This window comes from Oncorhynchus kisutch, linkage group LG5 (genome assembly GCF_002021735.2).
Source record: "Oncorhynchus kisutch isolate 150728-3 linkage group LG5, Okis_V2, whole genome shotgun sequence".
Classification (NCBI taxonomy): Eukaryota; Metazoa; Chordata; class Actinopteri; order Salmoniformes; family Salmonidae; genus Oncorhynchus; species Oncorhynchus kisutch.
In genome coordinates, this window is record NC_034178.2 from 56044000 (window position 1) to 56061591 (window position 17592).

General features: G+C 45.6%; 1 protein-coding gene across 15 annotated transcripts in view; it reads right to left on the reverse strand.

The window, feature by feature from the left end:
* The window catches only part of LOC109891290 (calcium-dependent secretion activator 1), a 146535-nt gene that overhangs the window by 67421 nt on the left and 61522 nt on the right, over positions 1-17592 (reverse strand). For all 15 annotated transcript variants that reach the window (XM_031825461.1, XM_031825447.1, XM_031825460.1 and 12 more), the window contains exon 4: positions 565-645. In XM_031825461.1, coding sequence (XP_031681321.1) covers positions 565-645 — 81 coding nt within the window. The remainder of the gene's footprint in view (positions 1-564; positions 646-17592) is intronic.

Below are 17592 nucleotides of genomic sequence, written 5' to 3' on the forward strand. Positions count from 1 at the left end.
CGGTTTTTACTAGATTTCAAGTCAGCTTTTGTGTCCATGTTGACTAGTCATCTTGAAAAGGAATGACACTTTACTTATAAAATATATCCAAATTGTCAACACTTAATGTAAATGCTTGTCATTCAATAGATTAACAGATACTGTATGTAGCCTACAGTATTCATTGTGACGTAAAGCTGTTTCTAGAATAGGGAACTCGCATAGTTGATTCTTAGCCTACAAACTGAGGTTCTTATGTAGCTCAGCACAATGTTACCCATGTGTTGATGTTTAACTACTGCAGTGTGTATACAGCTGTAGGATCTTACTTCAATCACCCTGACACAGGAAAAATGTTTTTACTTGGAGTGTATTAAAAAGGCTTCTGAAGTTTGTCATTTCCAATTTGAAATTTCAAACTTAATTTTCCCTGAAAAATATATATATTTTTATCAACCCCTACAAAAATATCCATTCATTATAATCCACATAATAATTCACATTTCCTGCTGCTGCATGATTATTTTCCTGCTGTAGCAAACTGGCTCAAATTAAGATCCTACGTCTGTAGGCTATCAGACTCACCCTGGCAATCTGATCGGCCATCTGCAGGCGTCCATCCAGCTCCCGTCTGATCTGAGCAGCCTGCTCGTCCAGGTTGTCCAACTAGAGTAGGGTCAAACACAGAAGAGGCAGGAACAAGTGTTGTGCGCACATACTTAAAAATGAACTTGATTAGAGAGAATCATTATGCTCTCAAGTGTTGGTTTAATCAAGCAACGATTTGACCCCAACAGTGCCTTCTTCAGTACAACAGGAAAACGGGCCAACGAGATAGATGAATCAGCCTGTGATGGTCTCACTGGTACCCAGGTGTGGTCTTGGATATCCATGACCTTGGAGCTATGTAAGCCTATAGGCATTACCTCACCCCTCACCACATGGTAATAATTAATACAATACCCATTATGATTCTACATGGAATAAGAGTCGAATCTGTGTTCATAAAGTGTCTCAGGGTAGAGGTACTGATCTAGGATCAGGTCCTCCCTGTCCATGTATCTGTATTCAAGATCTAAAAGACAATACTGATGCTAGATCAGCAATCTTTGTGAATACTGGCTATGTCCCAATTATCTCTCCTTTCTCCCACAGTGTGCACTTTTCACTTCCCTTCACTGTTTTGAAAGGAAATGACTGTTTTAAGAAATATGGTGAAAACTCCCATAAGACCCCACTAATTCAATTATTTTAGATTTTTGAGGGAAGTATTAAACGAGGGCAGGAGAAAGGGTTGGTTATTAGGACACACAACAAGGGCCCAGGAGGACATCACCACTGTGCTGGGTAATCAATACAATCTCCATTATGTTCCTAGATGACCCCGAACAGGATGGGGTCAGAGGGTTACAGGTCAACATCCATCTCCCATGTTGATGATTTATCTCTTTTGATCTCAGGATGGGTGATTAGATTCACACTGTCAATAAATACTGTGTTGTTATACGGATATAAGGCTGACTTTACTTGAAGGGCCTTTCCCAGACAGATTAAACTTAGTCATGGACGGAAAAGCTCTTTCCATGGAGAATCTGGAGAGCCGGCCATAGGTTTCTGTGTAGACAGAGAGGGCATAGCTCTAGTAATTGATACAATATCAAATTGTATTAGTCACATGCACCGAATACACCAGGTGTAGACCTTACAGTGAAATGCTTACTTACAAGCCCTAACCAACAATGTAGTTATAAAATACGAATAAGAATAAGAAATAAAAGGAACAAGTCATTGATAAATAATTGGTGCTCCCAAGCGGGGCAGTTGTCTAAGACACTGCATCTCAGTGCAAGAGTTGTCATTGCAGTACCTGGTTCGAATCCAGGCTGCTTCACATCCGGACATGATTGGGAGGCCCATATGGTGGCACACAACATCCGGGTTTGGACGGGGTAGGCCGTCATTGTAAATAAAAATGTGTTCTTAACTGACTTGCCAAGTTAAATAGAGGTTAAAAGAAAAACAAGATCCGTAGTAAAATAACATTAGCGTGGCTATATACAGGGGGTACCAGTACAGAGTTAATGTGGAGGCTATATACAGGGGGTACCAGTACAGAGTTAATGTGGAGGCTATATACAGGGGGTACCAGTACAGAGTTAATGTGGAGGCTATATACAGGGGGTACCAGTACAGAGTTAATGTGGAGGCTATATACAAGGGGTACCAGTACAGAGTTAATGTGGAGGCTATATACAGGGGGTACCAGTACTATATACAGGGGGTACCGGTACAGAGTCAGTGTGGAGGGTATATACAGGAGGTACCGGTACAGAGTCAGTGTGGAGGCTATATACAGGAGGTACCGGTACAGAGTCAGCGTGGAGGGTATATAAAGGGGTTACCAGTACTATATACAGGGGGTACCGGTACAGAGTCGGTGTGGAGGCTATATACAGGAGGTACCGGTACAGAGTCAATGTGGAGGCTATATACAGGAGGTACCGGTACAGAGTCAGTGTGGAGGCTATATACAGGAGGTACCGGTACAGAGTCAGCGTGTAGGGTATATAAAGGGGGGTACCAGTACTGTATACAGGGGGTACCGGTACAGAGTCGGTGTGGAGGCTACATACAGGGGATACCAGTACTGTATACAGGGGGCACTGGTACAGAGTCAATGTGCAGGGGCACTGGTTAGTTGAGGTAATATGTACCTCAATGTAGGTAGAGTTCTTAAAGTGACTATGCATAGATAATAACAGAGAGTAGCAGCGGCGTAAAAGACGGGGGGGGGGGGGGGGGGGGGGGTGGCAATGCAAATAGTCTGGGTAGCCATTTGATTAGATGTTCAGAAGTCTTATGGCTTGTGGGTAGAAGCTGTTTAGAAGCCTCTTGGACCTAGACTTGGGGCTCCGGTACCGCTTGCCTTGCGGTAGCAGAGAGAGCAGTCTATGACTAGGGTGGCTGGAGTCTTTGACAATTTTAGGGCCTTCCTCTGACACCACCTAGTATAGAGGTCCTGGATGGCAGGAAGTTTGGCCCCAGCGATGTACTGGGCCGTTCACACTACCCTCTGTAGTATATCGCTGATCGCAGGATCAGTCGTTGGATTCATGTGTAAATAAGTACTAAGACTGCATGTAGGCCTACTGTACACAAGGGTTGTGGGGAATTCCATTTCAGTTGAGTCAAAATGTCAATTGACTTCCTGAATTGACTGAATAGAAACGGAAATGACCTCTATCCTGATGTATCCTGTGTCGACTTGACTGATAAAAATAAGTCCTTGAGAGTTTTTTAGTTTGTTCTACTTTCGATTGTAGGTTGAGTCATTCATGAATATAGAGCAAATGTGGCTAAACAGTGTGTGTGTTGTGTGTGTTTTTGTGTGTATATATGGTACATATGCAATAACTCTTTAAATCCCTATAATGGAGAGCCACTCTCCCTGAAACTAGCATTATGACATGTCTACCCTCCAGCCCACCCACAGCCCGCCCACAGCCTGCCCACACAGAGTAGCAGCAACGTGATGTCTAAGCCAGGTTGGCCCTGTAGAGAAGTCACTTCCAGTCCTGTCACACATGCAGTGTGCCTTCACCCGCCCACTCCCACATAGTCATACACACACACACACACACACACACACACACACACACACACACACACACACATAGTCATACACACACACATCGTTCAAGGGCTCCATGGTACTGACACGAAGCTGAACTGGAACACCACCACCCTGCAGCGCTGATGCACATCCACATGGAGCAGCTATCGCGCTCCACAGAACAACTTTCTAGTGATGTACAGGGAGGGCTGATAGCTACTACACACTGCTGCCTGCACTCCACTTACAGAGAACATGTGCAGAGGGCATAGAGGTGGACCTTCCTCTTTCTGTGAAGACAAATAGGCTAAACCAGCCTAAACCAGACAAAACAGGTGGCCTAATGGCAATGCCATGTTACTGTTACCATGGTGGGTTGTCATGGTGTGTGATGCTGCTGAGCGGTTGTGTTGTGGCAAACCCCAGCTCTGTAACGTTACCGCTATAGGGTGAAGGGAGGAAAATGTCTGCATGTAACCACAAGAGAAGAACTAGTGTGTGTGTGTGTTTGTTTGTGTGTGTTTGTGCATGTGTGTTTATGCGTGTATGTGCCTGCATGCATGCCTGCATATGTGTGTGTGTGCAACCACAGGAGAGGGGAATGTTGTAGTGTCACTAGATTTCAATTACAGAGGCCAGGGGCTAACCGAATCACTCAAGCATGACCTCAGGCAGGCTCACAACAACCTGATCACGTGACCCAGGCATCCAAGGCCCTAATGGACACTGGTGGTGGTGACTAAGGTGTGGCATTGTCTTGAACTTAAACAGTGACTAAAACCAATAGAAATGGAATTGCTAGAATAGAAAATTCCCATTGTAGTCAATGGGTCCGTAATTCTATGAATAAACCATCTCTTTGTTCATGCAGCTGTTAGACAACTTTGTACTGACTGACATCATAGACAGAATAAAAAGCATTGAAATATAATCTAATCAATTCTAGATTCTATTATCAAAATAACATTCACCTTGGCCATGTTAAGGAAATAAGGGATTGTAGTTAATTAGAGGGTTCTGTAAGTTTTCATTCCCAAGGTGACTAAGACCTGCACAAACTTAATCAATGAAAAACACAGTGATTCAGAAAGAAAATCTACATTAGTCTGTAAGAGACGCCTGACTTCAAGAGCAGTCACCGAGAGATGACCTTGGTGTTTAGAATAATGTTCCAGTCGCTATTTCAAATCTAATCAAATTGTATTTGTTACATGCGCCGAATACAACAGGTGTAGACGTTACAGTGAAATGCTTACTTACTAGCCCTTAACCAACAACGCAGTTTTAAGAAAATACCTTAAAAAGAAAGTAGGAGTTAAGAAAAACTAATAACTAAAGAGCTGCAGTAAATAACAATAGCGGGGCTATATACAGGGATCCTGTGTGGGAGCTATCTTGGGTTGGTTCTGGTTAGATAGATAAAAGCCATCTGAAGGAGGACAGAGAGTGAAGCCTGGCATCTGTTTGCCTAGTTTTCTGTCCCAGAGTAATGAAAAGCAGAGGAATTCACAGCCTCCCTTACATCAATAATGAATGAAGACATATACCTTATATTAGCTGACACAGGCAAAGAAAGAAGTGGAGGGCTGAGAGCTTGGTCTCTCTCTCTCTCTGGCAAAAGCAGCATTGTTCATCTTTCAGCAACATTAATGCTGTGACTCACTGCCAACCGCTGTGATGTCCCTGACTGTGTCAGTCTGCCCACCCGCCTTACTGAGCCCACAGCACACACCCAGCAGACTGGGACCTTCCAGACAGACAGACTGGCTTGGTCTTGCACATGCTGGAAAGTATTGCATGATAAGCGGAAGAGGTGGAGGACAGAGCAGTAGAGGATAGGGCTATTATGTTGTATATTGACTGTAGAGTTATGGGGATTTATAGGTCTATAGTGGACTTTTTCATATGTTCTTTCTACTGTAGAATCACAGGCACGCCACACTCTTAGAAAAAAGGCTTCCAAAAGGGTTCTTTGTCTGTCCCCATAGGATAACTATTCTGTTTCTAGGTACTACCCTTTTTGGTTCCAGGTGGAACCCTTTTGGGTTCCATGTAGAGCCCTCTGAGGAAAGGGTTCTACATTGAACGTAAAATGGTTCTACTTGGAACCAAAAAGGGGCTCTTCAAATGGTTATTCTATGAGGACAACCGAAGAACCCTTTTAGGTTCTAGATAGCACCTTTGATATGTAGTGCATTGTGAGTGATTTTCCATCACGGATGTTACAGAGAATAAGAGTTGTTTGGTGTGTCTCTGACCTCCATCTGAGAGCAAATCATCCATCCAGGCAGGAGAAGCTCCAGCGTGGCCGCTCCTGCTGAGTGGGCCTACTGATGTGATGTCTGGTAGGGGGTCTAGAAGCCCTGTCTCAGTCTTCTGCTGCAGAGACATGGCTAGTGTTGACTTCTCCTCTCCTCTCCTCTCTTCACCCCTGCACTTTGTCCCATATTTCACCTATTCCTACTACATTAACAGGCCTAGTGCGTCTCTGTGGCTTTACTGTATTGATTCCCTGCTCCTTCCAGCAATCCCCTTAAAGAGAGAATGAGCTGCTACCACTGTGGAAGGGAGGGGGGCTTTAAGTGAAAGCTGCTGAACAGATGGAGTGAAGGAAGGGGGTGGGGCTGGAGAGAAGGACCAAGAAAGAGAAGGGGGGAAAGAGAAAGGGGGGGAATATAGAGAGGAACAGAGGTAGAGAGAGAGTATGGGGAAAGAGAGCAATAGGAGGGAGAGGGGGAGAGAGAGTATGGGGAAAGAGAGCAATAGGAGGGAGAGGGGGAGAGAGAGTATGGGGAAAGAGAGCAATAGGAGGGAGAGGGGGAGAGAGAGAGTATGGGGAAAGAGAGCAATAGGAGGGAGAGGGGGAGAGAGAGAGGATGGGGAAAGAGAGCAATATGAGGGAGAGAGAGAGTATGGGGAACAAGATCAATAGGAGGGGGAGAGAGAGAGTATGGGGAAAGAGAGCAATAGGAGGGAGAGGGGGAGAGAGGGTATGGGGAAAGAGAGCAATAGGAGGGAGAGGGGGAGAGAGAGAGTATGGGGAAAGAGAGCAATAGGAGGGAGAGGGAGAGAGAGAGAGTATGGGGAAAGAGAGCAATAGGAGGGAGAGGGAGAGAGAGAGTATGGGGAAAGAGAGCAATAGGAGGGAGAGGGGGAGAGAGAGAGTATGGGGAAAGAGAGCAATAGGAGGGAGAGGGGGAGAGAGAGTATGGGGAAAGAGAGCAATAGGAGGGAGAGGGGGAGAGAGAGTGTGGGGAAAGAGAGCAATAGGAGGGAGGGGGGGGAGAGAGTATGGGGAAAGAGAGCAATAGGAGGGAGAGGGGGAGAGAGAGAGTATGGGGAAAGAGAGCAATAGGAGGGAGAGGGGGAGAGAGAGTATGGGGAAAGAGAGCAATAGGAGGGAAATGGGAGAGAGAGAGTATGGGGAAAGAGAGCAATAGGAGGGAGAGGGGGAGAGAGAGTATGGGGAAAGAGCAATAGGAGGGAGAGGGGGGAGAGAGAGAGAGAGTATGGGGAAAGAGAGCAATAGGAGGGAGGGGGGGGAGTATGGGGAAAGAGAGCAATAGGAGGGAGAGGGGGAGAGAGAGAGTATGGGGAAAGAGAGCAATAGGAGGGAGAGGGGGGGAGAGAGAGTATGGGGAAAGAGAGCAATAGGAGGGAGGGGGGGGAGTATGGGGAAAGAGAGCAATAGGAGGGAGAGGGGGAGAGAGAGAGTATGGGGAAAGAGAGCAATAGGAGGGAGAGGGGGAGAGAGAGAGTATGGGGAAAGAGAGCAATAGGAGGGAGAGGGGAGAGAGAGAGTATGGGGAAAGAGAGCAATAGGAGGGAGAGGGGAGAGGGAGAGTATGGGGAAAGAGAGCAATAGGAGGGAGGGGGGAGAGAGAATGGGGAAAGAGAGCAATAGGAGGGAGAGGGGGAGAGAGAGTGGGGAAAGAGAGCAATAGGAGGGAGAGGGGAGAGAGAGAGAGAGAGTATGGGGAAAGAGAGCAATAGGAGGGAGAGGGGGGAGAGAGTATGGGGAAAGAGAGCAATAGGAGGGAGAGGGGAGAGAGAGTATGGGGAAAGAGAGCAATAGGAGGGAGAGGGGAGAGAGAGTATGGGGAAAGAGAGCAATAGGAGGGAGAGGGGAGAGAGAGTATGGGGAAAGAGAGCAATAGGAGGGAGAGGGGAGAGAGAGTATGGGGAAAGAGAGCAATAGGAGGGAGAGGGGGGAGAGAGAGAGTATGGGGAAAGAGAGCAATGGGAGGGAGAGGGGGAGAGAGAGTATGGGGAAAGAGATCAATAGGAGGGAGAGGGGGGAGAGAGAGAGTATGGGGAAAGAGATTAATAGGAGGGAGAGGGGGAGAGAGAGTATGGGGAAAGAGAGCAATAGGAGGGAGAGGGGGAGAGAGAGCAATAGGAGGGAGAGGGGGAGAGAGAGTATGGGGAAAGAGAGCAATAGGAGGGAGAGGGGGAGAGAGAGAGTATGGGGAAAGAGATCAATAGGAGGGAGAGGGGGAGAGAGAGAGTATGGGGAAAGAGAGCAATAGGAGGGAGAGGGAGAGAGAGAGAGTATGGGGAAAGAGAGCAATAGGAGGGAGAGGGAGAGAGAGAGAGTCTGGGGAAAGAGAGCAATAGGAGGGAGAGGGGGAGAGAGAGTATGGGGAAAGAGAGCAATAGGAGGGAGAGGGAGAGAGAGAGAGAAAAGGGGGAGACAGCTTGAAGTACACTGATGGATCTCACTTAAATAATCAAGGAAACAGCATGAACCAGTCCTCTCTTCAGATTGAAAAGGGAAAATAAAGCTACTCTCTGGATGAGGTCTGGCCATCCCGTTTATAAGATCCCCACAATCCTAACGGCAGTAAAAAAAGAAGCAATAACTACAATAATTGGGATTCTGTATTTAATTCAAGTTTTGGCTATACTATGGATGTCTAATGTTTAATATTATTGTGTTTTGTTAATGCATCCTCTTACCAGTATAACAGTCTGTATTCCTTCTCCATATAAATAGAAAAGATGTCAGTGTGTACAGTACAGTAGTGTATGTTTGGAGTGTTTGGGCCACTGTGCAGTACCCACCCTGCCTGCTGTTTTTCACAGACTACATTCCAATGGCACCCTATTCCCTCATATGGTGTCATTTGGGATGAATTTGGGATGAATTCACAGAGTTCCTGGTTAGTAGACCACATAATAGAACTTTGCCACCAGAAGTTCTGCTCTGCCTTTGCACTGTCAGGGCTTCAGCCTTTCAGAGCGTCACACACACTGCCTATTAGGATTAAATACATTTCTCAGACTGGCTTCATGGAATTTACCCAGGATTCACCCAGGCAGTACAGAGCCATTACTGTGTGTGTGTGTTCGAGTGGTTGAATTAAGTGTTTTCCCTGGCGGTGGCTGCTGCTTGCCTGTCCATCTGAGTGTGCTGTGCTGAACTGTGGGGCTCTAAGGGACTGGTGTGTGTGTCCCTGTGTGTGGGTGTCTGTGTGAATGTGCAAGTGTGGTGTGAACGTGTTTGTGTGGTGTGTGTGTATCTGGGTGTGTGCGTGCGTATGTGTGTGGTACCGGTGTGTGAGGCTAAGGCTAGCGACCTCTGACTGGACGGCATAGTGCAATCCAAGCAGAACTGTCACAGTCACAGAGGGATGGAGAGAGGGCCACGGCTCCCTGGAAAGGCCAACAGCAGAGCAGCTTGTAGATAGCTGTCTTTGTCTGACTGCATCCTGACAACACAAGGACTTGGTCACGTCTGTCCGCTAGTCTAGACATCCAGAAACGAAGACATCCAATTTAGATGAACTGAACACGAGCACAATGAAAAATCCAAGGGTATTTTTCTTTAATTTGTTTATTTCAATAAACCTTAGATGTGAGTGAATCTACTGGATAAATTGCAGGTGCTGATGTTGTTAGTAGTTTTGAAGGCTGTAAGAACTGTATCTCAGTGATAGAACAGTGGCCTACGGTAGATCAGTTATATGGGCAGTGAGTGGTTTTGGGGGGTTATGTGTGATTGGTGTTGGAGGCAAAGATGACAAACGCAGGTGACCTTAATTTCCCCGTTATCACCCCTCTGAGAGTGTCAGTCACAGAGGTGGTCTGGTCTGCAACACAATGGGGGGTGCCTGGGGACACGTTAATGAAAGGGCAATCTGAAACCCCTCCCGGAGACCCTACACAGCCCCACAATCTCCATCCAGGGGTGGCAGGTAGCCTAGTGGTTAGATCGTTGGGCCAGTAACCGAAAGGTGGTTAGATTGAATCCCCAAGCTAACAAGGTAGAAATCTGTCATTCTGCCCCTGAACAAGGCAGTTAACCCACTGTTCCTAGGCCATAATTGTAAATAAGGTGTTCTTAACTGACTTGCCTAGTTAAATAAAGGTAAAAAAAATAATATATATATATATATATACTCAGCCCAGCCTAAAGATCACTGCTGTCAACAGCACAACACACGTGGGACACACACACACGCCCAGCCCTGGCTAAAATGTAACGTTCCCTCAGCGTTAGTGAAAGTGACAGCCACACTGCAGCGAACACAGAGGTGAAGTTGCCTGAACGTTAGCCGAGACTGAGAGTAGGTCAGGGGTGACGGTGATGAGGGGTGACAGGATGGGTGTAGTTAGATAGGATTGGTGATGAGGGGTGACAGGATGGGTGTAGTTAGTTAGAGAGGCTTGATGAGGAGAGGTGATGAGGGGTGACAGGATGGATGTAGTTAGATAGAGGCTTGATGAGGAGAGGTGATGAGGGGTGACAGGATGGGTGTAGTTAGTTAGAGAGGTGATGAGGGGTGACAGGATGGGTGTAGTTAGGGAGAGGCTTGATGAGGAGAAGTGATGAGGGGTGACAGGATGGGTGTAGTTAGTTAGAGAGATTATGAGGGGTGACAGGATGGGTGTAGATAGAGAGGCTTGTGAGGAGGGGTATTGAGGGGTGACAGGATGGGTGTAGTTAGAGAGGCTTGATGAGGAGAGATGATGAGGGGTGACAGGATGGGTGTAGTTAGTTAGAGAGGCTTGATGAGGAGAGGTGATGAGGGGTGACAGGATGAGTGTAGTTACATAGAGAGGCTTGATGAGGAGGGGTGATGAGGGGTGACAGGATGGGTGTAGTTAGGTAGAGGGGCTTGATGAGGAGAGGTGATAAGGGGTGACAGGATGGGTGTAGTTAGTTAGAGGCTTGATGAGAGGTGATGAGGGGTGACAGGATGGGTGTAGTTAGGTAGAGAGGCTTGATGAGGAGAGATGATGAGGGGTGACAGGATGGGTGTAGTTAGTTGGAGAGGTGATGAAGGGTGACAGGATGGGTATAGTTAGGTAGAGGGGCTTGATGAGGAGAGGTGATAAGGGGTGACAGGATGGGTGTAGTTAGTTAGAGGCTTGATGAGAGGTGATGAGGGGTGACAGGATGGGTGTAGTTAGGTAGAGAGGCTTGATGAGGAGAGATGATGAGGGGTGACAGGATGGGTGTAGTTAGGTAGAGAGGCTTGATGAGGGGTGACAGGATGGGTGTAGTTAGGTAGAGAGGCTTGATGAGGAGAGATGATGAGGGGTGACAGGATGGGTGTAGTTAGTTAGAGAGGCTTGATGAGGAGAGGTGATGAGGGGTGACAGGATGGGTGTAGTTAGGTAGAGAGGCTTGATGAGGAGAGATGATGAGGGGTGACAGGATGGGTGTAGTTAGTTGGAGAGGTGATGAAGGGTGACAGGATGGGTGTAGTTAGGTAGAGGGGCTTGATGAGGAGAGGTGATAAGGGGTGACAGGATGGGTGTAGTTAGGTAGAGGGGCTTGATGAGGAGAGGTGATAAGGGGTGACAGGATGGGTGTAGTTAGTTAGAGGCTTGATGAGAGGTGATGAGGGGTGACAGGATGGGTGTAGTTAGGTAGAGAGGCTTGATGAGGAGAGATGATGAGGGGTGACAGGATGGGTGTAGTTAGTTGGAGAGGTGATGAGGGGTGTAGTTAGTTAGAGAGGCTTGATGAGGAGGGGTGACAGGATGGGTGTAGTTAGTTGGAGAGGTGATGAGGGGTGACAGGATGGGTGTAGTTAGCTAGAGAGGCTTGATGAGGAGAGGTGATGAGGGGTGACAGGATGGGTGTAGTTAGTTGGAGAGGCTTGATGAGGAGAGGTGATGAGGGGTGACAGGATGGGTGTAGTTAGCTAGAGAGGCTTGATGAGGAGAGGTGATGAGGGGTGACAGGATGGGTGTAATTAGTTGGAGAGGCTTGATGAGGAGAGGTGATGAGGGGTGACAGGATGGGTGTAGTTAGGTAGAGAGGCTTGATGAGGAGAGGTGATGAGGGGTGACAGGATGGGTGTAGTTAGATAGAGAGGCTTGATGAGGAGATGTTATGAGATGTTATGAGGAGAGGTGATGAGATGTTATGCCTGCTGCTACAGAATGTTCTCATACACTCTTAGAAAAAAATATACCTGCTATCTAGAACCTAAAAGTGTTCTTTGCCTGTCCTCACCCTTTGAAGAACCCTTTTTTGTTCAACGTAGAACCCTTTTGAGTTCCATGAAGAGCCCTTTCCCCTTAGGGTTCTACATGGAACCCAAAAGAGTTCTACCTGAAACCAAAAAGGGTTGGTAACACATTACTTGACACCTAGTGTCATAACATGTTATGACACATGTCATAACATGTTATGACACGGGGTGTTATGTCATACCAGCTGACATAACTTGTCATAACCTGTTATAATATGGTCATAACACTGTCATGACACACATATTTACACCTGTTGTGACATATACTGCATTATGTTATGGCTGGATATGACACCTACATAAGTGTGTCAATACCCACATTCATCTCAGTCATCAGCAACAGAGCATTGGGGTAGGTGCATATCCGCCATCAATGTGTGCACAATTACAATGATAATTGAATATGGTCAATTAAAAAAATACAGTACCATTCAAAAGTTTGGACACATCTACTCATTAAGGGTTTTTCTTTAGATTGTAGAATAATAGTGACGACATCAAAACTATGAAATGACACATATGGAACCATGTAGTAACCAAAAAAAGTGTTAAACAAATCCAAATACACTCTATATTTGGGATTGTTCAAAGTAGACACCTTTGCCTTAATGACAGCTTTGCATTCTCTCAACCAGCTTCATGAGGTAGTCACCTGGAATACTTTTCCAACAGTCTTGAAGGAGTTCCCACATCTGCTGAGCAATTGTCAGCTGATTTTTATTTACTCTGAGGTCCAACTTATCCCTAACCATCTCAAAATTGTGTTGAGGTTGCGTGATTGTGGAGGCCAGGCCATCTGATGCAGCACTCCATCACTCTCCTTATTGGTCAAATAGCACTTACACAGCCTGGAGGTGTGTTGGGTCATTGTCTTGTTGAAAAACAAATTATAGTCCCACTAAGCACAAACCAGACGGGATGGCGTATCGCTGCAGAATGCTGTGGTAGCCATGTTGGTTAAGTGTGCTTTGAATTCTAAATAAATCACTGACAGTGTCACAAGCAAAGCACCCCCACACCTCCTCCTCCATGCTTCACGGTGGGAACCACACATGCGTAGATAATCTGTTCACCTACTCTGCGTCTCACAAATACACAGTGGTTAGAAGCCAAATTCTCAAATTTGGACTCATCAAACCAAAGGACAAATTTCCTCCGGTCTAATGTCCATTGCTATTGTTTCTGGGCCCAAACAAGTCTTTTATTATTATTGGTGTCCTTTAGTAGTGGTTTCTTTGCAGCAATTCGAGGCCTCATTCACGCAGTCTCCTCTAAACAGTTGATGTTGAGATGTGTCTGTTACTTGAACATTTATTTGGGCTGTAATGTCTGAGGCTGGTACCTCTAATGAACTTATCCTCTGCAGCAGAGATAACTTTGGGTCTTCCTTTCCTGTGGCGGTCCTCATGAGAGCTAGTTTCATCATAGTGCTTGATGGTTTTTGCAGCTGACCTTCATGTCTTAAAGTAATGATTGACTATTGTTTTTTTTTTGCTTAGTTGAGCAGTTCTTGCCATTATATGGACTTGGTATATCACCAAATAGGGCTATCTTCTGTACACCACCCCTACCTTGTCACAACACAACTGCTTGGCTCAAACACATTAAGAAAGAAAGAAATTCCACAAATGAACTTTTAACAAGGCACACCTGTTAATTGAAGTGCATTCCATTACCTCATGAAGCTGGTTGAGAGAATGCCAAAAGTGTGCAAAGCTGTCATCAAGGCAAAGGGTGGCTACTTTGAAGAATATAAAATATAAAATGTATTTGATTTGTTTAACACTTTTTTGGTTACTGCATGATTCCATATGTGTTATTTCATAGTTTTGATGTCTTCACTAATATTATACAATGTAGAAAATAGTAAAAATAAAGAAAAACCCTGCAGTGTGTCCAAACTTTTGACTCGTATTGTATATAACATAAACTTATTGTTGACATGTAAGTTATGGTGTAACGGAATGTCTTGCCTTGTGTGGTAGGTTTTGTGGGTTTTAACACTCTTATCTAGCTGTCATAACCAGACATAAAATAACACATTATATGACACAACAGGTCAACATATATGTCTCATGACAGTGTTATGACCATATTATGACAGGTAATGACAAGTTATGTCAGCTGGTATGACATATTACGACATGGTCATGACGTGTCATAATGTGTTATGACGCTGGGTTTCAAGTAAAGTGCTACCAAAGTGTACTACTTGGAACCCAAAAGGTTGATTAACCCTTTTGGAACCCTTATTGATAAGAGTGTATCTATCTAGCCCTCCCTCTCCTCGCTGCTAGCTTAGAAACAATAAGCAGTCTGTCCCCCTTCCCCTTCTCCCTTCTTCTAATCTATAGTGCTGCATTATGTCGAACCCATCACCAGCCTTACCACACGCACACGCACACAAACATGCACACGCAGGCACGCAAAGAGACACACACAAACACATACACACACACATGTACGTGCACACACACACACACAGAGGGTTCCATAATCAGATCAGTTTAATGCTGGAAGCAGAAATCCCTCAAGCATAATTCACCAGCGAACAGTTGCTGACGAAGCAAGCGAAGGCATAATGGGGTGTTGCCTTTCTCCTCCAACACCAGTAGGAGTGGAGGAGCTGTGTGTGTGTCGGTGGGTGTGTGGTGTGCATGCACAGCACATTCTCCAGTGTTAAATGTAACAATGTTCCAGTGTCTTTATGGTTCCACTCTTTTCAGTGTTAAAAGAACACATTGCTTATCGTAAAGCAGGGGCCCAATCAAAATCCAATGAAACTGTGTAGAAATGATAATGGATCTACATTCATACAGTTTCTTGACTCACTAATAATCGGCCAAATTAAATTAGACAGTGAGCATCAAAAATGGCAAAAAATGATGGATAGGGGACTATTTATATACATTTCTGACGGTGAGGAAATACAAAACATTTTCAGCCTTACGGACCTCATTGACAACCGAACACGGCCCTAGGGAAAACATGAGTTAGTGCAAAATACGGCTGCTAGAATCCTGACTAGAACCAACAAAAATGTATCATATTACTCCAGTGTTAGCCTCCCTACACTGACTTCCTGTTAAGGCAAGGGCTGATTTCAAGGTTTTACTGCTAACCTACAAAGCGTTACATGGGCTTGCTCCTACCTATCTCTCTGATTTGGTCCTGCCATACATACCTACACGTACGCTACGGTCACAAGACACAGGCCTCCTAATTGTCCCTAGAATTTGTAAGCAAACAGCTGGAGGCAGGGCTTTCTCCTATAGAGCTCCATTTTTATTGAATGGTCTGCCTACTCATGTGAGAGATGCAGACTCGGTCTCAACCTTTCAGTTGAAGACTCATCTCTTCAGTGGATCATATGATTGAGTGTAGTCTGGCCCAGGAGTGTGAAGGTGGACGGAAAGGCTCTGGAGCAACGAACCGCCCTTGCTGTCTCTGCCTGGCCGGTTCCCCTCTTTCCACTGTGATTCTCTGGCTCTAACCCTATTACAGTGGCTGAGTCACTGGCTTACTGGTGCTCTTCCATGCCGTCCCTAGGAAGGGTGCGTCACCTGAGTGGGTTGAGTCACTGATGTGGTCTTCTTGTCTAGGTTGGCGCTCCCCCCTTGGGTTGTGCCGTGGCGGAGATCTTTGTGGGCTATACTCGGCCTTGTCTCAGGATGGTAAGTTGGTGGTTGAAGATATCCCTCTAGTGGTTTGGGGGCTGTGCTTTGGCAAAGTGGCTGAGGTTATATCCTGCCTGTTTGGCCTTGTCTGGGGGTATCATCAGATGGGGCCACAGTGTCTCCTGACCCCTCCTGTCTCAGCCTCCAGTATTTATGTTGCAATGGTTACTTGTCGGGGGGCTAGGGTCAGTTTGTTATATCTTGAGTACTTCTCCTGTCTTATCCGGTGTCCTGTGTGAATTTAAGTATGCTCTCTCTAATTCTCTCTTTCTTTCTCTCTCTCGGAGGACCTGAGCCCTAGGACCATGCCTCAGGACTACCTGGCATGAGGACTCCTTGCTGTCCCCAGTCCACCTGGCCGTGCTGCTGCTCCAGTTTCAACTGTTCAGCACCTGAGGTGCTGACTTGCTGCACCCTCGACAACTACTGTGATTATTATTATTTGACCATGCTGGTCATTTATGAACATTTGAACATCTTGGCCATGTTCTGTTATAATCTCCACCCGGAACAGCCAGAAGAGGACTGGCCACCCCACATAGCCTGGTTCCTCTCTAAGTTTCTTCCTAGGTTTTGACCTTTCTAGGGAGTTTTTCCTAGCCACCATGCTTCTACACCTGCATTGCTTGCTGTTTGGGGTTTTAGGCTGGGTTTCTGTAGAGCACTTTGAGATATCAGCTGATGCACGAAGGGCTATATAAATACATTTGATTTGAGGTTGACACCTCTGGTGTTAAGCCTTATTTGCATATCTCAGGTTGCCTTTCAAGTTATTTGTAGAGTTACAATCCGTGACTGTATTTGTTAGTGACAAAGACATGCTTGTTGCATTCGTTCATTTTCAGTCCTGTGACCTTTCTCAAGTGAGAGCCCAATTAAACACCACATCAGGCCTTCAAGTCACATAATGCTGGCTTGCTAAGTGATGTGTAATTCCTATTAGAATCCAGCCAGAGTGGTGCTATCAAACAATATTCATCCGCAACTTGCATTCAGTATGACTGCCAGGGTTAGGAAGACTAAGATATGAGACTACCTCAAGCATCTAAACTGGAATAACCATTTCAGTAACAGGTGCAATAAATCCAAGTAACAGATTAGAGTCATTTAGGAAATCTATGTTATTTAATAGAGTAGCATTGGATGAATTCTTCGATGTACATGCAAAAACATAGATATTGAAACAAACATTCTCAAAATCAATTTGCAATAGAAGTCCTGTATGGCTCTGTTAGTAGGGCATGGTGCTTGAAACACCAGGGTTGTTGGTTTGGTTCCCATGCAGGACCAGTATGAAAATGTATGAACTCACTCTGGATAAGAGTGTCTGCTAAAATATAAATGTGAGCATGATGGGTGTGGTTTTCAGTTCAGCACTCGTTATTAAAACACTAGGGTTATTCTATTACACCACTACACACACACATTTCTGTCTGTTGGCTGCAGGTTTGTGATGGCTTGTTTCAGAGTTAGAGGTTAATTTTAATGTTCTCTGCTCTCTCTTACCTCAATTTGACATCTCCCTGTGCATACGACGAAGGTAATTTAATCAGCTGCCACTTGAGATTGGGGGAAAAATTTCAGTCGAAGAGAGAGAAAGAGAGTTCATCCGTGCGGGGAAATATTCATGATCACACATCAGAGCAGCTGAGCGAGGAGAGTGTGAGAAACAGCATTTTAGTTCAACCAGTCAGTGACGTTGTTGCACTGCATCATTGTATCACTGTATCAGATCCCTGCTCCACAAACAGAACAGATATTTTCACCCTGTGGTGTCATAGCACTAACAAGCAACCAAATCTGCTTTCATTGAATAACTCTAGATCCGGTATTG